This window comes from Coturnix japonica, chromosome 1 (assembly GCF_054131305.1).
Source record: "Coturnix japonica strain WE chromosome 1, WE-NBRP24, whole genome shotgun sequence".
NCBI lineage: Eukaryota > Metazoa > Chordata > Aves > Galliformes > Phasianidae > Coturnix > Coturnix japonica.
Window position 1 is genome coordinate 175,497,607 of NC_140663.1, and position 23,870 is coordinate 175,521,476.

The following is a 23,870-nucleotide window of genomic DNA, read 5'->3' on the forward strand; positions in this document are numbered from 1 at the left end:
GGCAAAGACTGGTGAAAGCAACTGCATCCACCCCATTTTTTTGGTGATTTTTGCAAATACAAGCAGATCTCTGGCTTTAGCAGTCACAGACAGTGTGATTTATTTCCACGGATGTTTAACTGACAGTTTCTCCCATCACCTCTTGCTACAGCAATTCTTCCAGTCCTGCATTGGATGCTTGGCTAATTGGTGGTTTTAACCGTTGTCAGTAGAGAAAGCCTAAGGGGAGCAGCCTGGGCTAAAAATCACTTTGATGGCTGTAATGGGATAAAAGAAACCATGCCTTCAGCCCCTACGTGCAGCAGATCCCTGTCTGTAAATTGGAGGTGCCCCTCTTTTCTTTATGCAGTCTGTCCTGTATGATTTCTCGAAAGCAAATCATGGAATCATAGAATCATTAGGATTGGAAAAGGCCACTACGACCATCAAGTCCAACCCTACCCATCACACCATGCCCACTGACCACATCCCTCAGTGCCACATCTCCATGGTCCTGAAACACCTCCATGGATGCTGACTCCACCACCTCCCTGTGGCCTTTGCCAATGCATCCCCACTCTTTCTGAGAAGTTTTTCCTGAGAATCAATCTGAACCTCCTCTGGTGAGACTTAAGGAAGAAATCACAGAACTCATCTGGAAAGGAAAAGCTGAGGAGCTTTATATATATGACTGTATAGGACTAGATGATGTTTAAGGGTCCCTCCCACCTCAAATGGTTCTGTGATTCTATGATTCACGCTGGCCAGCATGGTGTGTGCATCACAGGGAACCAGGGGGGGAAAAAAGCTAACCTGGCACCTTGCTGCAGCCATCAGTGAAAGCACAGAATTGAGCTGCAACTGAAAAACATCATCTTCCCAACTGCATCTTTTCCAATCAGTGGGTTACAGGGAGCTGAAGTTGCAGCCTCTGCCACGGTGAAAGGAAAAAAAGGCGTTATGAACAGCAATTTCCAAAAGAGCCCAAGTAATTATTGCACTCATATAAGCCCAGGAACATTGTGTAAAGAGATGTGCACATTGCAATAGCCGAGTGCTGGAAGCGAGGGAATTCAGAGCTGTCAGCAATGAGGAAAACAGCGCTTTTGGGGATCGAAAACGTTCATAAAGAATTCCTGGCTCCCAGCCTACTCGGTGCCGTTGCAATCATGTGTTTTTCCTTCAGAGACAGAGTCCCAGTGAGGATTTTCTTTCTCCTTGCTTCAACGTGTGGCCAAAAAGGCACATCTAAACCTGGACCGGAGAGCACCAAGCCTTCTGCCGACCAAAACATGCCTGGCATCATGGCATTTTGCTTCTGTCTCTCTTGAAGGGAGTGGTGTAGCATCTGTAGCACAAGCCCAAGAACTTTGCATGCAAGCTGTGCTGCTGACATCAAGATTTACATTGTGGCTGTCCAACACCATTTCTTCCAGACCGTGAGAGTTCAGTTCTCCAAACTTGGAGGAGCACAGGCCAGGAAACATGGGGTTAAGATGATACCTCCCATATGGCCCCACTCCATAACCTTAACTCTGCCCCCACTCCCCAGAGAATGGCCATAGGAGTTGGAACGGCATCTCATCCCTCTTTGGCTCTATTTAATGCATTCCCTAAACATAAACTCAAGACATTAATATAAAGCCAAGGGATTTGGAAGTTTCATTCATAGTGTAAAATAAATGAGGTTCATGGACTTACCCTTGTCCCCAAAGCAGATGGTGGTAATGAATGGAGAAGCGTCACTCTTTTTGGGTCCTGACCAGAGTGAGCTGAGTGTCATTGGCTGTGTTGTGAGTGAGACCAATATCCAGAGGCATTTGGATGGGACCACCAGACAACGAACCATAGAATCATAGAATCATTAAGGTTGAAAAACACCTCTAAGATCATCAGGTCTGACCCCAATCCACCCCTCAGTGCCATGTCCCTGTGTTTCTTGAACACCTCCAGGAATGGTGACCCCACCACCTCCCTGGGCAGCCTGTACCAATGCATCACCACTCCTTCTGAAAAGAAATTGTTCCTGATACACAGCCTGAATTGATGAGCAGGACACACCATCAATGTGTGACCTGGAGTCACGAGCTGCCCTTTCCTTAATGTTAAAAAAGAAAAAAAAAAAGGATAAAAAAACACATAAAAGAAGAAAAAAAACAACAACCATCTTAGCATCTGCAGCAGCAGGATTTATCTTCCTAGCCCCTTGCAATCCCCTCCCAAGCCAGTGAAACCATCCATCTCTCACCTGCTATTAGGGAGTTCATCTCACAGCCCTAATGGAGTACGTGAGTCCTGGATTCACTCTCACTGATGCTCTCAGGCTCCGGGTCACTGTGGAAAGCGGGCTGGGAATTCATTTTGAAAATCAATGCAGCCATCAATAGAGTGACTTCCCCTGGGGAAGCAGAGGTGCTTTCACTGGGCTTTGCCACTTGCTTTCTCCCCTCCATCTCCCGTTTCATTTTACACCATTGAAGTGATAGAGGGTAACCTCCATGTAATTAATCCTGCTTCTAGGAGCCACTGCTCTCTCTGATTTCCCCAGACTGAGCTAATTCTTTGGAAAAGTCACCTGGTGGTGCAGCATGCGATGGGTTACTCCACGTATTGAGATTTTGAAACGCTGTCCCTTATGGTGATGCCAGGGACCATCTCCTCAGTCCAGCACCAACTGTATCCGTGAGTTGTGGAAACACAAGAAAACCTCTGCAATTCCTGACTCCTGGGTGAATTTTCAGGTTGAACATTAGGAAAATCTCCTTCTCCAGAGGAGTGGTCAGGTGCTGGAATGGGTTGCCCAGGGAGGTGGTGGAGTCACCTTGGAGATGTTCAAGTAACATTTAGATGTTGTAGTGAGGGACGTGGTTTAGTGGGAAATCTTGATGATAGGTGTACGATTGGACTGGATGACCTTGGAGGTTTTTTCCAACCTTGTTGATTCAGTGATTCTATGATTTTGGCTTGCTGAGGCTTTTCCATGTCACGGGAATTGCAGAGCATGCAGGGATAGTATTGGATAACTGCTCAGGGACCCAACTCATCACAGTTCATGGTTGCCCTCAAATGGGGACAGGACCCCAGCAATCCATCTTCACACCATCTTGACCAAAGCCTAATGTCATGGACAATTCCCAGCCATGATTCAAGAGGTAGCAGGATTAGGGTACTGTTCCTAAGGGGCATTTTGGGTGCAGTCATCTTGTTTTGGATAGGAAAGTGGCCGTGGGCTCCACCATGTCGGAGGGGCTAGCATTTGAGACTCAGGGATTTCTGAAGACTCCCTTTCCAATGGAGATTTGTCCTCACTGCAGTGGAATAAATATTAATAAGGGTGAAGGCTTTGTTTTGTCTAAGGACACCAGGATGGCCAGTTACTCCCATGAAAAACAGAGGAATCTCTAATGATTGTGCAAAGAAGACAGGAATTGGAGTTTTAAGCTCTCATCCCCCACCATTAATGTCGGTGTTCCATATTGATCCTTCCTCTGTTTAGCACAAACCAAACAATAGAGTCAAGCCACGCTCTTTGGCTTTTATTAATGTACTTTTTCTGCGTTGGGTGAAGTTTGCAGCATCACCGAGGAAAAAAAAATGGAGCATCATTGAGTGGGTGGCAGACAGATCGATGAGGTATCTTGACAACAATCCAAAAGGCAGTGAAAAATCACCCCATACACCACGGCTCCTTGTCTGAGCTACAGTGGGGAGAGGGTTGAGGATCTGAGAGAAGGAATGGAGGAAAAGAGATCAGAAACCTGGAAAATCCTCCATGTTCATGTGCTGATTCCTTAAGTGTTTCTGAAGCGGAAGTTTGTGGTAGAGAAAATGTGGGAGCAGTTCCTAAATCAGTGTTTGACCAAGGAAAGAGGGCTTTTTTCTCATTATGTCTGGGATTTTCTTTGCATTTTGCATCAGCACCAAATAAACGTGAATTAGAGCTATAAAATGGGTGACCTCAGCACCACACGAGTGCTTTATGCACCAGGAGTGCATGTGTGGAAAGGAGAGCATTGCCTTGCCTTCAGCTGGAGATGGAACAACTTACCCAAGTTTTTTTTCAGCATCCTGGCTTTGGTATTTTCTTTTTTGATGACATTTTCAGCTTGGCTGTAAAAATTCATTTCTGGTTCAAATTCCTGGAGTTTCCCAGGAGGGCTGGAGTAGCTGGGTGATTACACTTCACCTCCGGGATGTCCTCAATTGAAACGTATTGCATATCTTTTGATGTATATCTTCTTCAGCAAGGGGAGGGGGCACTGGGAGTTGGATCCACGTCCTGTTTTATAGGCAGAAAATGTCAGAAACTCTTCCAAAGTCACGGAATAATAGAGATTTTGGGAACGTGGGAGTATGTTACAGTTCTGTTGTCACTGGGTCCATTCACATTCCCACCCCATGCCTCAGTTTACCTCACTGCAGGACAGCAGTGATGTCCTGGTATGGAGGTGACTTGAATCACATCTCCAAACCCCCCCACAGGAGATCTCTAAAGAGAAACAGCAGCAGAAACTACAGTGTTAAATCTCTTTCTTCTTTATGAGCTGGCCTGGCATCCCCTAGACATCCTTGCAAACTGCTGAGGATATGATTAAAAAAAAAAAGATAACATAGGATAAAATGATAAAATATAATAAAATGTGATAAAATATTTATTTTCCTACTATCTGTAATTGCTTTTGCTCCAAGCGCAGAAGCCTGCTGCTGCATCACTTAGAGATGTAAGCAAACCCCACTGACCCTACAAACATTGGAGCAGCATTTAAATAAGGGAATCCATGCAAAATCAAGCTGTGGCATCACTGAGTGTTCCCACTCACCACTGTGTTTTCTCCCCACACAGATGCCCTGCGAAGCATCGTCTCCATGAACCATGCACCGCGATCCTCACCGGCAGAGCTCAGTGGTGCCAACCACCACCTGCTGCGTGAGCGCAAGTCCTCGGCGCCCTCCCACTCCAGCCAGCCCACCCTCTTCACCTTTGACTCCCCCGCCGGCCACCTCCAGAGCACCCTCTCTGCCAGTGCCCCCCAGGATTACCTTTTCCTCCACCAGTGTATGAGCAGAAAGTCAGAAAACGCAAGGTATTGTAACAAATCATGTAATATCATAGAATCATAGAATCATAGAATCATAGAATGGCCTGGGTTGAAAAGGAACACAATGATCATCTAGTTTCAACCCCCCACCATATGCAGGGCCATCAACCACCAGCCCAGGCTGCCCAGAGCCACATCCAGCCTGGCCTTGAATGCCTCCAGGGATGGGACATCCACAGCCTCCTTGGGCAACCTGTTCCAGTGCGTCACCATCCACTGCATGAAAAACTTCCTCTTAAGATCCAACCTAAACCTCCACTTTCTCAGTTTAAAACCATTCCCCCTTGTCCTATCATTATACACCCTCATAAGCAGGCATTCCTCCTCCTGTTTATACACTCCCTTCAAATACTGAAAGACCTCAATGAGGTCTCCTTGGAGCCTTCTCTTCTCCAAGCTGAACAATTCCAGTTCCCTCAACCTTTTCTCATTGGAGAGGTGCTCCAACCCTCTGATCATCAAAAACAAATCCCATGGCCTTCCTCAGAGTTCCCTTCTGACCTCAACCCTGTGGTGATTTCCTAAGGTCTTGCAAAACTCAGTTGCAGAAAGCCCTAATCAATGGTCTGCTTTTGGAGCAGGAGTTTCCACTGGTGACCTTATGACTTTCCCAGCTTTCTTCATTTAACCAGAAAACCCCCAGCCCAGGGATGGGCAGGTTTTGCATCACTTTCCACCTCCAGACACAGCTAGTTGCCTTAAATAAGGAAGAGCATCCTTGGCTTGAAGAATTTTGGCTGGTGAGAGCAGTAAGAAGGATGGAGGAGAAGCAGCCAGAGCCCAGCTGGTGGGGTGTGAGAGCAGAGCCTGAGCTGCCGCCTCCGCTGGGTTTTCCTGCTGCAGCTGCCTTTCCTTACCAAAAACAACAACAACAAAAAGCTGGGGTCAGAAAATTAACTTCAGATGGCGTTAATGGAACAGTGTTTATAAAAAGGCCTCTGATGCTCCAGCTGGAAGGATATCTCAAAGCCACGTTCCAAGATCCCAAACACTACCAGGGTGAGGAGGAGGAGGAGAGCACAAACACCAATGCTTTGATGGGCAGAGACAAACTGGGCCTGAAATAATCACCCTGATCAATGCCCAGTGAAGGGGTCAGGCTGCAGGACTGCTGGGAATCCCCCCACCCAGCTCTGTTGCTCTCACCTTACTCATCCATAATATGAGAATAATAGTAGCTAATTGGTGGAGGAAGATGAGTTATTAACCCGTGGGATACTTCAAATCCTTGCCTGGAAGGACCAAACATCTCATAGGCAGACAGAACTCCAACAGCAGAGGGGATGCCTTGGTGTTATCACAGCATCGCGTTTCTCTTTTTCACCAAATAAACCCTGTTTCTGAGCGCCATCTCGTGCTGGCTCCAGGAAACAGAGCCTTCACCCTGCATAGAATCAGCCCCAATTGAGTGATGTTAACTGACATCTCCCAGCTTTTCCCACCAAAGAGGTGGTAGATGCCCCATCCCTGGAGACATTCAAGGTTAGGCTGGATGGGGCTTTGAGCACCTGATGGAGCTGCAGACATCCCTCCTCACTGCAGGGGAGCTGGACTAGATGATCTTCAAGTGTCCCTTCCAACTGAAATAATTCCATCATTCACATGGTCTCAAAAAGCCTGACCCATGTATGGCCCAAAGGTGACCCGAGTCTGATGCAAACGTGTTTGTTCCTTACTGCAGAAGTCACGGTGACATTAGACAAGGGGGAAAAAAAAAGAGGATTGTGGGTGCAGAAAGCCGGTCTGCTGGAGCCTATGGTCCTCTACAAAATGTCCCATTGGAGGGAGGAAGAGGGAGAAGTCACTCTGTAGGAAGAGGGAGGCAGCAACAGAAGGGATGAAACAAGAGGCTGGAGATAGAACATGCTTTGACAGAGAGTTCAGAGAAACTCAGTAGAGGTGTGGCAGCTCACAAGTAGTCACTGGAGGACCAGATTCTCCCCAGCTTTTGGTCTTCATCCTTGGGCATGACCTCAATGCTAATCAAAGAATCATTAGCATGGAGTGACATAATGATCACGATGCCCCACTCTCCCCCAGGGAACTGAGTGTAAATCTGAATTCAGCCCCAAGAATTATTCCTCTCAGACTGCAATCAAGGCTGCAAATCCCAGTTCCTGGATGGAAACTGCTGAGAGTGTAACTGACCTTTTTGCAGCTTGCACCACTCTGTGTGGAGCTCCAGGATGGGTCTCCAGCATTCCTATCCTGCTGTCCATGCATCCCCACAACCACCCAAGCAATTAAACAGAGCGACAATGAAAAGAGGAGAAAAGAAAAACACATCTCAGTCTATCACTGGCTTTCTATGGCTCTGAGTGTCGATGGAAGGAAATTGTCTGTTTCAGTAACAAACAGCCCTGAATAGGAGATGCATCTTGAGCAGCATGACAGGGTCCCGGGGACACGTTGATCTTGTAACACATTGGTGTTAGAGGCTGCTCCCTGCAGGAGTATAGCAAAGAGACCTGATCAGAGCTTTGCAATGAGCATTCTTCCCTCCAACCCTCCCATGAGGGCTCCATCTTTCCCAGCAGAAGTTTTGTTGCCCTTTGAGAGGGCAAGATATAGGTGTTGCCTGGATACTTTGCAAAAATCCCCGTGAAGAATTATTTTAGCCCATCTTGAATGAATTGACACAGTGTAGGTAAAAATAATCCTTCCTACTTCCTTGGACGTGGATGGCCAACACATGATGGTGGTGATGATGGGGTGGCTCATTGCAGTATAGGATCATTGTCAGCTAATGCAGAAATTGCAGTTTCTTCCTATCTTAATTAAAGGCCCATTGCAGCCTTTAGCCTTGCCATGAAGCTGTGTGTCTGCAGCTCCCACTCATGGCTTTGCTGGGAAGAGCCTGAGGCTACAGGTTGTCCTTGGGCATCTTGAGGATGTTCCATAGAATCACAGAATTATTAAGGTTGCAAAAGACCTCTAACAGCAAGTCCAACCACAGGCCCATCCCCACCATGCCCACTAACCATGTCCCTCAGTGCCACATCTACACCCATCCCCACCATGCCCACTAATCATGTCCTTCAGTGCCACATCTACACAATTTTTTAACACCTCCATCACTTTTCTGGGCAGCCTGTTCCAATGCATTACCACTTTTTCCAAGAATTTTTCCTAATATCCAACTTGTTTTGGGACACATTGGGTAATGGTCTGGCACACTTGGAAGGGTCTGAGATCTTCTTGTCCCCATGGATTTGGCAATGCATGTTGGGAGGGTGTTCAAGAGAGGGAGCAGAGCTCAGTGCTCCCCAGCTCTCCCTCATCTCAGCCGCTTTCTTTCCTTCCTTTACAGGAGCGCCAGCTTCTCCCAAGCCACGAGGTCCTCCTTTTTCATGCGCAGCGACACAGCTGTCCAGAAGCTCTCACAAGGCAATGGGCACTGCGTGAACGGAGTGGGTGGGCAGCTCCATGGCTTTTACAGCCTGCCAAAACCCAGCCGACACAACTCAGAGTTCAGGGACAGCGCGTACGACCTCCCACGCTCTTTTGGTTCCTACACACACCCCAAGTTGAGCCTCACCAGTTCCGAAACAGATAACGAGGAAGTCTACACCTACAAGACTCCCAGCAATGCCTTATGCAAGGAATTTGGGGAGCTCTCCACGGACTCCTATGATATTCCCGCCACCCCGCTCTCTGTCTACCAGATCCCCAGGACATTTACACTAGACAAGAACCACAATGCTCTGGCTGTGGCCGCCAGTGACTCACCCACCATGCCACCCCCACGGCCTCCAAAACCTGGGCAGATGGAGCCACGATGGGGCAGCCCACCCCAGCGACCCCAACCCAGTGAAAGCTTAGGGTTGGCCCCCATGGCAGCCACCATTCCCCGGAGAAACACACTGCCAGCAGTGGAGAACAGCAGGCTGCACCGAGGTGAATGTGGGGACTGGGAGCAGGGGCTGGCTTTCTCTTATCTAGAAACCTTGGACAGGGAGGTCCAACTGAGTTGCAACAGAGCCAGGGTAGATGTTGACAAAAGCCAATGTGGGAGGCTAAACACAAAGAATCTTTCCCTGCCAAGTTTCTGGCCCTGCTTTTGGTATGCAATAGGCTGATGGCATGGAGAGGCACCCCAGGGCTCTCCTCACCCAAATTGCTCAGCAGGGTGTTGTGCCTTGAACTAAAACCCTAAACCTGCTTGTCCATACAGTCCTTCACCAAGATTTGCCATTTTTAGCTTGGCTGTTGTTCAGTTCATAACCAGGGCTATCAGAGCAACAGCACTTCACCCTGAAGGAATCTCTTCATTTTGCTCACCAGACAGGGAAGTAGTTTTGCACATCTCCAAGACCCAATACCCCAATACCCTTCCCATTGGCCATGGGTGGGCCATGGATAAATGTACCCTTTCTGAACTTTGGTCCTAGTCTTGGAGGGATCAGTGGAGTCTTGAAAAGAACAGTTTCTCTCTGCATCTCCTAATCTAGCCCAGTTCATGTAATTGTTGTTGGTTCTCAAACAGGTGAGGTAGTGCAAAGTGATTTATAAGGGATAGTTGGAAAGAAAATATACAATAAATTATACACACAGTTCTCTGAAATGCCTTTTTCATTTTCTTCTACCTAAATACTAACATTTAGACTGAGACCAGGGCCACACTCAACAGTATGTAGACAATAAGTATTCCAGTGCTTAGTACCCCATCTTCACCCCACCCTCCCTCCAGCAGAAGCTGCCAGCCCTTATGTCTGCCAGCAGAGCTGTAAAAAGCTCTCCCTTAACCCAGTTTTGTCACCATGATCTACCTTTCCTGACATCTTCACCCCTGAGACTTTGCAGTGCCTTGACAGAACCAGGTTAGGTGCAGGCAGCACGGTGATGTGTTGGACATGATAAATGGGAAAGAGTGCATCAGGGATTCAGATGATCTGGGATGGCCTTCAGGTCAAACCATCACACCAGTGTCTCTTGCTTTGACCAGCAGGGAGAGATATTGCCTTGCAGGACCAAGTTCATTATCAGCTGTACTGGGATGTGTTGTACATTTGTGGTTGTCTTGCAGCTTCTTCTTGCGAGACGTACGACTACCCCCAGCACGGGGGCAGCAGCTCCATGCAGTCGGTGGAGTCCATGAATGATGGGTACAACTCCTACCTGGTGAGTTGCCTGTTGGGTAGATCATTGCTCTATAAGCACTATTTGGGCCTTTATAGATTAAGAGATGAGACATTTCCAGGCGGAGCCTCACAAGGAAGGCTTTATGATCCTAAACCACGGTGACCAGGAGTTAGGCTTCTTCCTGAAAGCCAGGGATGATGCTGAGCTGCATTTTGACACATTGCCAGAGCTGCCTCTATTGTGCTCTTTCTAAAACTTCCTGAACTGGAAATTGCATTAGAGCAGTCTTTCATATTTTGTTTTAGTCATGGTCAAAGCCCAGGGAAAAATAACTTTCCAGGTTGTTTGCTTTTGCAGATCACTGTGATCATGATAAGATGTGCATGTCTGGGTGATGAAAGCCTTTCCCTAAATTTGGGATGCTGCATTATCTTAAAAGCGGGGGAGTTAGGCCCTCAGTGCAAACTGATGGCCAAGGCGGATAAAGGCTATTCATTCCCTCTGTGCTGAGCTGTTAAGGCTGGTCCCACTCATATGTGGTGTGTTTGATGATGATGATGAAATGAAGGGGTTTGTAGGGTCTCTGAGTGGTGTCTGATGCTCACAATGTGCTACCGCTTGTCCCACAGCAGGCCAAGGCTGTGGTGGCCCGCTCCCACAGTGCTGACTCCGAGGACAACTATGTCCCCATGAACCCCGGTTCCTCACCCCTGATCCACACTGAGAAAGCCAACGACAACGCCCAGAGTCTCTACATCCCCATGAGCCCTGGGCCACATCACTTCGACCTGGTGGGATTGTCCTCGGCCACTCTCCCCATGCATAAAGGAGGGGCCATGGCCCAGTGCCACAGGCGGCTGAGTGAGATACAGCCCCCACCAGTCAACCGCAACCTCAAACCCGACCGGAAAGGTAAGAATGGGTGTTTGTGGGCAAAGCTTTCCCAGAACCCTTCTGGCTACATCTGTCTTTTTGTGCGTGCTCAACAGAGTCCTGAGTGAGGTCTTGGTTGCTACCAGCAGCACAGTCAGACCCTCAGATCTCCCCCTTCCCCCTTCCATTCCTCTTTCAAGAGGAATGCACTATGTTGCAATGAAGATCAAAATACCTATCTCACACCCTTCCTGGCCTTTAAGGGAGATGCACATGTCAAGCACAACCCTTTTGCTGGCAGCTCTTTCTGCACTCCATCTCAGAACCTTTGGGTGGTGGTACAGTTACCGTCCCTGGAGGTGTACAAGAAACATTTAGATGTGTCATTTAGGGACATGGTTTAGTGAGCAGTATTGGTGGTAGACAGACAGTTGGACTAGACAGTCTTAGAGGTCTTTTCTAACCTTAATGGTTCGATGACTGTATTCAGATCACTCGGATTTCTCCTGCTGTTTCCTACTGATTGGTTTCCAGCAGCTTTTCCCTCAGGGTTTTTCTTACACCCATATCACCACCTTGTCTCCTGCTCAACCAATTCAGGGAATTTTGGTCACAGCTCAGGAGGGCTCCCACCATTAGGATGTCAGCACCTAACTTAATCAGCACACTAGATGAGGGCTGGGTTTGCAGCAGAGAATTCTTCTCTTCCACATAATAAACTACCCATGATGAGAAAAGCTTTCAGGTTACTCTGTAGATTTCCTTTTTGAATCAATCTGAGCAAGTGCTCTAGCCAGAAGTTGATCAGTGCTGGTGTTTTCTAGCTCTGCTGAGGCATCAGGACTCCCTTATTGGAGCCATCCATCCAGCTCTGAGCTGTGAGTCAGAGGGAGAAACTGACCTTTTCTCCCTGTCTCAGCATAAATGACAGAAGAGATCTTTGATTTATCATCAGCAAGGAGGACTAATGTGCAAAATGGGAAGCAACAAGTTAAATTTAGGAGACTATCCCCTCTCGTGTTGGTTATGATCTGAATAAACACTTTTATCCCAGCAAAGCCATCACCGCTGGACCTGAGGAACAACACTGTCATCGATGAGCTTCCCTTCAAATCTCCAGTGACAAAATCCTGGTCCAGACCAAGGTGAGTAATGGTTGGGTATGATGCATACTCAAATTTCCCCAAAAGATGGGTGATCTCTTCCATCTTGATTTTTCCTTTGTTGATTTTAGAAACAGTAGCTGCAGAACTGGGTCACAGATTGAAAATATACAAGCAGCTGTACTGAGCTGAAAGTCCACCTTGCACAACATCTTCATCCATCAGGGATCAGTTGGAGCTCTATGGGAAGAGGATTAGAATTGGGAATGTATCGAGTAATTATTTCCTAATATCTCCTGCCACACCAGCTGTTTTGGGGCTGGGGGATTTCTTTGGTCACATCATGGCCAAACTTTGGATCTGGGTCAGATGATATTGAAGAAGAGGACTATCTCTCTTGGATTCCTTGTGAGCTCTGTCCAAGTGCTGGGAGAGCCAGAGCCACATCCCCCACATCAGAGCCAGTGACTGGAAGATAAATGGGTTTAGATTAGGATTTCACGTGAAAGCCCAGCATGTGGCTGAGCAGTTAATTAAGATCCCTTGGAAGCATTTCCTATTTGGGGATCTGACATTGCCACAGAGCTGTGGCTCTGACACAAGACCTGGAGTCCTTCATGACTCGTGGTGTGGCTGAGTGACCCCCAGCTCAACTGCAGTAGGGGCACAGTACCAATTTCATATCCAGCTCATCCCCAGAAGTGCTGCTTTAGTCTAAAAATGCAGGGTGAGATGCACAGGGTTTGACTCAGTTGTGTTTTGATTGCCTTGAAAGCAAAGCCTAGCCTGGAGGAAGTCTGCAAAATGAAACCAAAGCACTTCATAGCAAAGTCTGCCAGCCAAAAATAACAGGATTCATGCAGCTCCAGTTCTGCTGCTAATTCGCAGTCTGATCTTGTCCAATGAAAGGAAGAAGCCAGGTTTGGCTGTTATGACTCTTGTAATAAATTGGATTGTGTGGAGACTGACTGCAGGGCATGAGCGCTGTGTGCTGAAATCACTGCACCAGGAAACAGCACACAGACTTTGACTGACATGATGCCTGACCCCGTGGAAGCTAATGGATTTTTCCCTTAACAGTTAATCACATGAACCTGCCTTTACAGCAAAGAAACAAATAGCTCTTTAAGACACAGGCTTCAATGCCAGATGCTGATTGCATTATGTTATTCTCCATAATTGGATCTGGCCAATTGAAAACAAGGCGACGCCTTGCAGATTTTTTTCAATCAGAAAATTCAGATAGGGCCCTGTATGGTTCCAAAGCCTGGAGCTGAAAAGGGCCTGGAGATGAGAAGCCTGCTGGGGACCTCCATGGAGGCTGTCTCTGCATCCTCCCCAATGAAATGCTTCCTGTGAGATGAAAGAGTTTATGGATCCTGATTTATGCAGCTGATTGAGAGTTATGGATATGCTCAGAGATGTACTGGATGCCCCGTCCTTGGAGACATCCAAGGTCAGGCTGGATGAGCTTTGAGCATCTGATGGGGCCATAGGTGTCCCTGTTTGTTGCAGGGGAGTTGGACCAGATGGCCTTTAATGGTCCTTTCCAACTCAAACGATACTGAGATTCTATAATTCTGTGGTACAGTAAGCAAGGTGTTATTTTAAAAGTACTAGGAAGGGAAAAAACAATAAGATCAAACCCACTGTTTAGTTAACACATGGAATGGACAGATTGGAAGACCCCCAATACCATCAGCTCTTCTCCATCACCCACCATGAGCACTGGAAGAGATCAGGTGCAGCTCTCTTCCATCTCTCCCCAGCCATGTACCCACAGCCATCATTAACGTCTTGAACCTTGTCCTTTCAGCCACACCTTCAACGCCGGCTCTTTGCAATACTGTCGACCTGTCTCCTCCCAGAGCATCACCAGCACTGACTCAGGAGACAGTGAAGAGAACTACGTGGCGATGGTAAGGGCCCCCTGGTAGGATACATGGTCCTGGTAGGACGTGTACGTTCCCCAGTGCTGCAGACGCATTCCTGGCTCATGACATGGAAGCACCACAATGATTCCAATAGCATCATGATGGATGTCGTGTGCATCCTTGTGTAATCCCCACATGCACAAAACAGTGGCTTTTGTTCCTGGTATAATACATCCTACTGGGGTTTTAACTCCGTATGAGAGCTTGAACACACATTACTTATTTCACAAGGAATTAAGAGGGAATAAAAACATCCAGGGCGTATTTTCCTAATTAAGTTCTTTTTTTTTTTTTTTCAGGGCTTTTTTCCCCCACTGACATAATGTTTGTGCGGAGGGCAGGGGCTATCAGAGCACAGCAGGGAGTGGCACTGCTTACAGGGAGGGGCTTTGTCTCTCTTAGCAAAGCTGCTGACTTGAAGCATATTTTTAAGGCTGCGTAACTGAGGGGGCTGAGGAGATGGGTGCACTGCATAGCACAGTTGTGTTGAGCAGAGATCCCGGCACTGTGTTCACTGAGGATTCACTATTTCTTCCCATTTTAATGCTCGTTATCTCTCCTGTCTCTTCCCTGCATTAGCAAAACCCCATTTCTGCTTCTCCTGTTCCTAGTGGCACCAACAGCCCAGCGCCTAAAAAGAGTTCGGGTAGTGTGGATTATCTTGCCCTGGACTTCCAGCCAAGCTCACCAGGGCCACACAGAAAGGTACTGGGGATTTGATAAACTTCTGATTAAAAGCAATGATAAGATTTTTCTGTGTGTCTGTAAGAATTCTTGAGATCTTACAAGAAAATGAGCAAGATGCGACTCGTGCTCCAGAGCTGGTGAGAAGGCAGAGACCTGGGTGCTGGTTTAACCCTCCCATCACACTGTGGTCTCATGCAAGAAAGCTGCAGAAGAGACCAAAATCTTTCACCCGATACCGTTCAGGAGGTCAGAGGGAGGGTGATGAACTGTAAGGGAGGATGGGAGTCGATGGCTGCTGATGGATAACCAGCTGGTGGCTGTCTTTCTCCTCCCCACAGCCCTCCACCTCATCAGCTGCCTCAGATGAGAAGGTTGACTATGTGCAAGTGGACAAGGAGAAGACACAGGCGCTGCAGAGCACCATGCAGGAGTGGACTGATGTGCGGCAGTCCTCAGAGGCCACCAAGAGCACCAAGCAATAGTGGCAGGGCAGACACCTAACAGGCAAATGTCCCAGGGGTTCTCCCAGCTTGGGGCCCTACCAGACTTCCAGCTCCATTTGGACTGGATTTCTCTAAAACTGCTGTCTGTGTGGAGGGGAAGGGTTCTTTATTATCATTTTCTTTTAAGACAAAAGGAACTTAATTGCAGAGGAAGACTTGGCAGATACTGTTTGCCAGTGATAAAGGTCAACTGTATTTGTTGGCTGGGTTTGTGCTTTAGCTGCTGAATGCACCATCCAGGAACTTTGACGTAGCAATACCAGGTTCCACCTTACACATTTGTTGCTTACAGTTATTAAAGCCACCTTGTATATGCTAATATCATCCTTCCCTGCCTTCTTCCATACCATGCCCATAAACTGTGCCACTTAGGTTTGGCAGCATCTCTTCTAGGACATCATTTCCCACCACCAATTCTCTCCTCCTTATGGTTGCCCTCTTCTCAGCATCCACTCAATCCCAAACCTGAGCAAAGTCCATTCCTCTTTGACTTTATTTTCATCATCCCATCTCTTGTAAATAGTGATATGTTCAAAACGTCTGATAGTTTTTCTCACTGTGGGACAGCCTCTGTGTTTCTGGTAGTGATTTGTAACCGTAACGAGCTCGAAGAGCTTCCAGACTGCCTTGTTGAGCTGGCTTTGCAGTCCAGGACTTGCCCCACCGTACATACATACACCAGCACGTACTCAGATACTTGCATGCATGCAGGAACACCCAGGTGTGATGGAGTGTCTTTTATGGTTGACTCTCAGAGTCATTGGGTTGGAGATGCTGGCTTTGGATGGCAGAATTTCAGCCTCTCTGAAGCCAATTGCCTGTGAATCTGGCCCTAGGGCCAAAACCTACCTTTTGTGGCACAAAAATAAGCCCAGAGAGGATGAGTCCTACCCCTGGCTATCTGTATGAGGCATTCAGAAGGGCTGTGGGGCGCCTGTGTACCTGGGCTGATGTGAGGTTGAGTGATAAGTGAGAGGCAAGAGGAGATGTAGGGACCAGGAGAAGGCAGATGTTGTACCTCAGAAGTTGGACTTGGGTGAGGGGCTTCTGTGGGCTTTATCTGGGGTGAAAGGAGTGGAATAACTGAAATGTTTGTCAGTGGTGAAGCCCTAGGCCTGGAAAGGAACTGGTCAGAAGAAGCAGGACAGGGTATTTCAGTGTTAAATGTATTGTAGCATAGAGCTGGTTCATGCTGGAAGCAAAGGATTGGTCTAAATATTTTTCCTCATCTTTGGTGATACCTCTTTGATACAGATGGGACTTTGTGATGTTAACAACCCCAGGCTCTGATAATGGATGGGAAGCTGCTGTTCCACTGCCTGCATCTTTGACACATGGAGGCTTTGGGATTGTTCCCCAAGCAGCTGCCGCACATGGAGAGTAGAGAAGGAAGAGGCAGCTTATTGCAAAGATAATAACTCATGATCTCATGAAAACAGGAAGAACTAATGATTGCCATGGAGCTGCCTGATTGCCAGACAGCAAGCGCTGACACAGATAAACAGACTGACTGCATATCGAGAGCTAAACAAAAGGCACGTTAGAAGGATTAGGTAATAACATTTGCTAAACAGCTTGAGTTATTCTTTCTTCAAGATGGACCCCTCCCAGCACCAGGGGCTCTACTTCCCACAACCACCACCAAGAAAAGCAATCGTTTGTATTAAGTATTGATGCTGAAGTGTTAACACAGTTGTTTAATCTTGGCCTGAGTTTGGAAAGGGCCAGATGCATCTCACATGGGTACAGGATGCCAGACCCTTAGAGGCTAGGATCTGCCTCATAAAATAAGTCCTCAGTTTCCAACACACATTTGTGTTTTCCTCTGCCCTGCCATGAAATGGGATGATCTTAAGGGAAAAGCTCTGATGACCCTTTTAAGACATTGCAGTGTTGGGCTTTTACAAGAATAATGGAGCAAATATCCTCATGCTTATGGTAAAAATAATAATCATCATCTAGGAGAGAGATGAGAGAAGTCCCAAAGGGGAAGATTTAGCACAGCCAGATGCTTTGTGAAGACCAGGGCTTGTGCTTCTCATTGTGGACTTGAACACTTGCATGGTGAGATAATGAAATGAAGAGCAGAGTGCAGTGCTTCATCTCTCTATAGCCCCTTTCATCACCACTTCTCAGGGGAGACAAAACATTGGGTCTGGTCCAGAGCCCACTGAAGTCACTGTAAAGGCTCCCATGAAGCTCAGTGAGCTCATTAAGAGGATGTGGAGAGATCTTCTGGCCTTGGCATCCCATGGGTGCCTGAAACACGAAGGAAAAGCCAGTCCCATGGATCTGGTGTGCATTGACCTGGCTGGAAGTGAGCTCTGCACAGTCCCTGTGGAAAGGCAAAGAACTTGGCTTTCCTATTTTGTCCCCCAACCTGCTCTATACAAAGGAAGATCAGGTTGGGGAGGAGGGATTATGATGTACACTGAACGCATTTCCCTGCCAAAATCATGCTGTTTGCCTCCTAAAATGCAGCCTTCTCTGGGTGGATGGCAGCAGAAACTTCAGAAATAGCCCTTCATGTTGCTTGGGGTCTCTCGCAGTGCAATTATGCTTGAGGTGAAACTGAGCCAGCTTCAGGCCAAAGAAAGCTTGAGCCGCACCAAAAGCATGAAAAAATCAAGTTGTAATTTGCATTCAGATCTTTTTCTTCACTTTTCTGGCCCAGTGCATTAGATATATATCCAGTTGTTTAGAGCACGGTCAGAAATGTGTCTTCTACCTCATGTGAGGCTGGGAGATGGGGAGTGCAGCGTTTGAGGCACAGACTCAGATGTGAATGATCCAAATCGTTTATTACAAGTTCTCACATCCCTTATATACCTTCACAAGTTGTTATTTTCTAACTTTCCCGTCCGCCCTTACAACTTTCCCAACCACCTTTACATGTCAACAAAGCATTCTTCAAAACACTTTTCAACTGTCCATGCAGGCACGTATCCAATCAGAGCTGTGAGACCCTTCTTCTCCTTGCAGAGGTGTCCTTGGTTCTCATGCTGTTTATCTTGCTCCACAGCTGCTGCTCTGAACAGCTTTTCTTGTATTCCCACAGGGGAGCTCAGCCATGGTGCCATTGTTTGAGAACCAAACCAGGGTTGGATACAGTTGGTGCATCTAGTGCTCACTTCCATGTTTAATCCAAGGTGTTAAGATTAGGAAAGCATAATCAGTACTAAACACTACTGGAGAAAACAGTCCTTTTTCTCCACATCCCACAGTGATGATATTTGTTCACAGGTAGACTCCATCCATATAGACGTGGCTGTACCAGCCCCTCTGTAATCAATTGCTGCAGTGGAAATCGCCATCCCCGCCTGTTGTTGAGCTGATTACAGCAGTCCCTGATGATTAATGTTTGTGTAGTATTTAGTCTTAAACTGTATTGAAAAGCAGCTGGCTTAATTACACGGACTGCCAAGAACTTTGTCCCGAAGGCACTGAGTTTATCACATCCACTCTATACTTGGATACTCAAGTATGACAGACTCTTTTGTTAGAAATAGGTATTTTAGGAAGCTGAGAATACTGCTAATGATTCATTTTAATTGCAGGCAAAAGACCTGACTTGAGTCCTTACGTCTGAGCCTCCTCTTCAGCTGCACAGTCTCATTTATGACAAGGGATGTGCTTTTATACGTGTTTGCTCACGGAGGAGGGTTGACGGTAGGACATCATGACCTCAGTTTTTAGTTTTAGTAAGTATCAGAGCCATGTCAGAAAGCTCTTCTAGCATTTAAAACTACTGATTTGGTGGGTTTGGGGGCAGAGGTTACCAAAAACTGTGTATTCCTTTTTGTGAGTTTGCAACTGCTGTTCACAACCACTCTGTCTCATGAGATACATGAGTTGTCTTTGAACTGATTTGCTCTTACTTGACATTTGAGAGTTTCCATCTCTAAGTGGATGCCAGGATTAGATCTAGTCTCAAATATAAGAAAATGTGTGTGTGTGCAGATTGCGCTGGGACAAAGCTGACTGACTGGCAGATGGGGCTACATCTGGAGCTGGCACCAGAAGGTGGCCAAGGCTTGGGTTCACTGGAAGATAACTGGGATGAGTTTGGAGCCAGGGCCACCAGCCACTGAAGAGAGTTGTGTACGAGTTGGGAGAAGAGAAGGCAGGGGTGTTTGCCAGCAGGATTTGAGTCTTGCTTTCCAGAACTTTATTTGGCATGTGACTCAAGTCAGATCAGAAGAGATCTGTGGGTTGTGAAGAGTTTTTCTCAGTAAAAGCCATTCGGAGCCATAAAAACTCCTCTCCCACCACTCTCAGGAATTACCCAGGGCACTCCACACTTGGGGGATTCATCAGCAGCTGTGTGGTGCTTAAATGGCTGCCAAGGTTAAACCAGTGCATGGGTTTTGATGGGAAGATGTTTAGATAAACTGAGTGCTGACAAGGGGACCCAGAGAAGGTTTGGCTCTCCTCCATGGGGATCTCCAGAAGGCTTCAGATGTGGAGCTGGGTGTCTCTGCTGGGGTAGGGATGGGTAAGAGATGCCCAGTGGCTCCTCCAGCACCGTGATTCTGATTCTGTGAATTGTGTGAAATAGCTCCACATGTCCTGGCTGATCTCCTTAGTCTGGGAAAGGAAGAAGTGGGTGTTTCTTTAAAGTCCTATTTGTATTTGTACTGACATTTCCCCACCTGGTGGCACTGCTTTTCCATGTAAAAGCTGATAGCTCCACTGTGCATCGTGCTGAAGGAACACTGTCAGTGTGAGAGCAGTGCGGTTGGACTATGCCTCTAGAGAAGCTCTATCTGCAATGGGAAGGGCAAAAAACAGATCCTAGCCCCAGTCAGGTGTGGAACCAAAGGATGTGCATGGCTACCAAAAAGCCAAGCAAGTCTGACAGACTGGTCCAGCATCAAATCACAAGGCAGAGGCTGAGATGGGTTCACACACTTACGTTCACACACTTCTATCTGCTCCATAGCCTTGAAGCAGTCCATCCCTCTGTCCGCTTCTCCTTTATGTCCAATCCTTGTTCTCAGCTCCTTGAGACGTGCTGTTAATCAGGTTCCTGCCTCAGTGTTTTCTCTAAGTCTAAGAGCCAGTACACAGCAAGGTGTCACCAGCCAACTTACAAAGAGCCTTGCTTAACACACTCTGCCCAAATTTCCACATGTTCTGGAGCAGGAGCCAGGCCCCGTGGCTTCATCTCTTGAGCTAAAATTGCTTCTTGATGGGCTTGCTTGCAATCAGCAGACTCTTAATTTTCACTGTCAATGAGTGCATTTGTAGGCCAGTCGATTGACTGTAAGGGCCATCCTTTTACTGTCGTCTTTCAAGTGACGACGCATTTTATGTTCAGGTGGGCCCTGGATGTCCATTTAAACTAACTCCCACTTTCAGCCTGTAAAGTGAAGACTGTACTTATTTCCCCACCTCACAGGAACACGGTGAGGTTCAATTAGTTGACATCGTAATTGCCATGTCCAGCATCATACATGATCTGCCAGACAAGTTCACTGAGAACTTCATGTATGATGACCAGTGTTGGGGCTTTCTCATGAGTGAAGGAATGGGGGGAAAAAACCCATTTGCACAGCTGTGGTGTTTTGATGCCTGATGGTCCCCAAAAATACCACATTTAATTTGGGAGCCCTTATGGCTGAAAAGATCCCAGAGAGAAGGGCTCCAAGGGAAAGACGTTGATGAATCCCATAGGGCTAGGACAAACCTTTAGAGTTAGCCATGTCCCACTCAGCTCTTAGTGAAGTCAGCAGTCCCCACTGACTTTGAGCATCACGGGGTGGGAATGGACCCAGCCAAAGTAGAATAGTTTTTTGTCATATCTTACCCTGCAGCAAAGGCAGGTCAAAGCCCTGGCTTAGAAGCAGGGCTATGTTGTGTGTTTCAAAGCCTGTGAGTGTTCTGAGAACAAAGGACTTTTCAGTCTGTGGAAGGAAGGGCAAGAGTAATCTGTGGCAAACTGTACAGTACATGTCTTCTTGTGGTGTTGCTGTTGGAATGGTTGTAAAGTTTTCAAATCACTCTGGACAGCTAATTAAGTTAATTAATTTATTTAGTTTGTTGTCATTTAGTTGGTTGGTTTTTTTTAATGTAATAGGAAACAATTATTTATCCTGTAAATCAGTCTTGAGTGAAACCTAGATAATTCCTTGTGGATTTTTTTTTTCCCTGTTAATAAATATGGTACATGACTGATGTGAAGGTGATCTCGTTTTTTAAGTACTGTATATGATGGGAAAAATCACCAAAAAAATAAAAGAATGAAGATAAAATGATGTCTCTCGTTGCTGACTGCAGAGCAGGGTGGAAGGAGGAAACTGGATCAGTTTGAATTATGCAGCACTTGGAATCTTTCTAAACATTCTTCAGGTCATGAGTTGAGCTTCAAGAGGAGTCTGCGGAGGGTCTCTAACAATCCCCGTCGACATCCATCATATTGATGCTCTGCTGGCACCTGAACGGTTTCTGGTGGCGCTGCCTGAGGATCGTTAAATTTCGCACCATTTTGTCAAGTTCGGCGTCAATCCCATGGAGCAAGTCGTTAAGATCCATGTTGTCCACTTCATCCCACTCAGTTTCCGAGGAATCTGAGTCTGTATCTCCCGGTTCCTGGAACTGAGAGAACATGGGCACAGTGAAAGGGATGCAGGCTCGTTTGGCAGAGCATCACACTGCAGGGCTTTGATTGGCATGGAGCATTTCCAGCCTCTCAGGACTGCTCGGGGCAGCCCATGGGGCTCACACCACCTCTGGCAGGCCCTGTGTTACGTGGGTGTCTCTTACTGTGTGACAGCCCTGTGGGGAGAGCTAACGGATATCTGGGGGTCTGCTTTCCTTGGCTGTCTTCATATTTATGGTCTTTATGGTTCCTTGCTTCACAGCCACTGTACTCTCCTTACACAACGCAACTCGGCTGCTTACCTGTTCCCCAGTTCTTAATCTTCTCCAAAGGAAAAAGGCATTCTTCAGGAGCTCGACAAGGCAGACAGTTATCAAGGCATCTGTAATGAGCCAGGTTCTCCCTCCTAGCACAAAATAGTCCCAAAGGTGTCCCAGGATGCCAGGCAAGCTGTAGGCCTTCTGCTTGGTGTTCAGGGACTGCTGCTTTGGGCCCTGTGGAATGTAGGCCTTGCTGCCTCTGAACCAGACCACTGGGCACTGGGAAGGACCAAGCCAGCAGGGCCAGTACGAGGTCAGGATCTTGGTCTTCACTGGATCCTGCTCGCTGGGAAGGACCTGGTTCTTATTGCCACCCTTTGTGATTTTGGGGCAGACGTCCAGGCCAAGCCAGCAGAGCCAGAAGGAGGTGAGGATCTTGGCCTGCGCTGGATGCTGTTCCTTGGTAACGACCTGGTTGTTCTGTTGGTCTTCCATCTTGATGGGGCAGGAAATCAGGCCAAACCAGCAGGGCTGGGTGGAGGTCTGGCTCTTGGTCTTCATCTGCTGCTCCTCAGGACGGGCCTGGTTTGTCTTCCTGCTCTCAGTTGCTACGGGGCAGGAGGTTAGGCCAAACCAGCAGGACCATGTGGAGAGCCTTTTCTTGGTGTCCACCAGACGCTGCTTCTCAGCAATGACCTGATTTGTCTTCCTGCCCTCATTTCCCTTGGTGCAAGTCAGGCCAAACCAACAGGGCCAGCTGGAGGTCTGGCTCTTGGTCTCCTCCGTATGGTGCTTCTGAGGAAAGACCTGATTTTTCTTCCTGTCCTCAACCCTGACAGGGCAGGAGGTCAGGCCAAACCAACATGGCCAAGTGGAGGTCAGGATCTTGTTCTCCACTGGATGCTGTTTGTGGGGAAGTACCTGGTTTGTCTTCCTGTCCTCAACCCTGACAGGGCAGGAGGTCAGGCCAAACCAGCACAACCAAGTGGAGGTCAGGATCTTGTTCTCCACTGGATGCTGTTCCTGAGGATGTACCTGGGTTTTCTGCCTGTCCTCCGTCCTGACAGGGCAGGAGGTCAGGCCAAACCAGCAGGGCCAAGTGGAGGTCAGGGTCTTGGTCTCCACCGGATGCTGCTCCTCAGGAACATTCTCTTTTGGGTCCCGATTCCAGACCCAGCTGAGATAGCTGGCATAGTCAGAGCCATGTCCCACAAATGGAGACATGGTCAGAGCCATGGCCAGCAGGAGAGCCAGGCTGAGATTCATCCTGATCTCTCGCAAAGAACAATCTCAACGCACAAATGGCTGTCACCCAGAGCAGAGCTCCAGCTGTGACCACCAGGACGGAGCGGCTGCTCCACGAGTCTGAGCTGGGGGAGGCTGCCAGCGTGACATGACTAAGTCTGATGGCACGCCCTGCTCTGTGATGTCACAATGCCTTTCCCCTGCACCGCCCATAGGACTGCCAGCGTGCCCTGGTGGATTCCATGGTGGCTGCCCCTGTCACGGGCACAGGTAAATCTAGGTAACCTGTGACAATTTGTTAGACTTGGATCTCGTCAAGGCAGAGGGTCGAGGCTCAGGGAATTCCTCCATGTGCCACTCCCACAAAGCAGGAAGCCAACACAGCAGCAGACGGGAAGGTTTTGGAAGCCTCCTTGGATGCCAGTTTCATGAAAGACCCTGAATAACAGCTGGATGCACTGTGCTTTTTTCTAACTCCAGCTCCAGATCCATTTTGATTTCCCA

The 23,870-nt window shown here is 47.7% G+C and overlaps 2 protein-coding genes across 5 annotated transcripts in view; one reads left to right on the forward strand and one right to left on the reverse strand.

Moving 5' to 3' along the window:
* Nucleotides 1-21,514, forward strand: part of GAB2 (GRB2 associated binding protein 2) — an 82,889-nt gene extending 61,375 nt beyond the window's left edge. Inside the window, exons 3-10 of one of the 4 annotated variants that reach the window (XR_001552827.2) lie at nucleotides 4,823-5,063; nucleotides 8,389-8,975; nucleotides 10,105-10,199; nucleotides 10,790-11,072; nucleotides 12,088-12,178; nucleotides 13,953-14,055; nucleotides 14,682-14,775; nucleotides 15,096-16,702. Coding sequence is in view for 3 of the 4 variants with exons in the window: in XM_015852451.2 (XP_015707937.2) it covers nucleotides 4,823-5,063; nucleotides 8,389-8,975; nucleotides 10,105-10,199; nucleotides 10,790-11,072; nucleotides 12,088-12,178; nucleotides 13,953-14,055; nucleotides 14,650-14,775; nucleotides 15,096-15,239 (1,670 nt within the window). In the remaining variant the exon portion in view is untranslated. Of the gene's footprint in view, nucleotides 1-4,822; nucleotides 5,064-8,388; nucleotides 8,976-10,104; nucleotides 10,200-10,789; nucleotides 11,073-12,087; nucleotides 12,179-13,952; nucleotides 14,056-14,369; nucleotides 14,820-15,095 lie in introns of those variants that run through there. The other 3 variants (XM_015852451.2, XM_032442275.2, XM_015852452.3) reach the window with 3 other exon arrangements.
* Nucleotides 21,277-23,504, reverse strand: LOC107308505 (uncharacterized). The gene is made up of 2 exons (XM_015852453.3): nucleotides 22,164-23,504; nucleotides 21,277-21,851 (listed from the first exon to the last, which is right to left on the reverse strand). Exons 1-2 carry the CDS (start codon nucleotides 23,385-23,387, stop codon nucleotides 21,651-21,653), a joined length of 1,425 nt encoding a protein of 474 aa, XP_015707939.2. The 5' UTR covers nucleotides 23,388-23,504; the 3' UTR covers nucleotides 21,277-21,650.
* Between the last annotated feature and the right edge of the window lie 366 nt (nucleotides 23,505-23,870).

Excerpts from the sequence above, each read along its gene's own strand:
- LOC107308505 (XM_015852453.3), bottom strand. The coding sequence starts at position 23,387 with ATGAATCTCAGCCTGGCTCTCCTGCTGGCCATGGCTCTGACCATGTCT. Across the intron at positions 21,852-22,163 it reads GATTAAGAACTGGGGAACAG|GAACCGGGAGATACAGACTC; the intron begins GTAAGCAGCCGA and ends TCTCAGTTCCAG.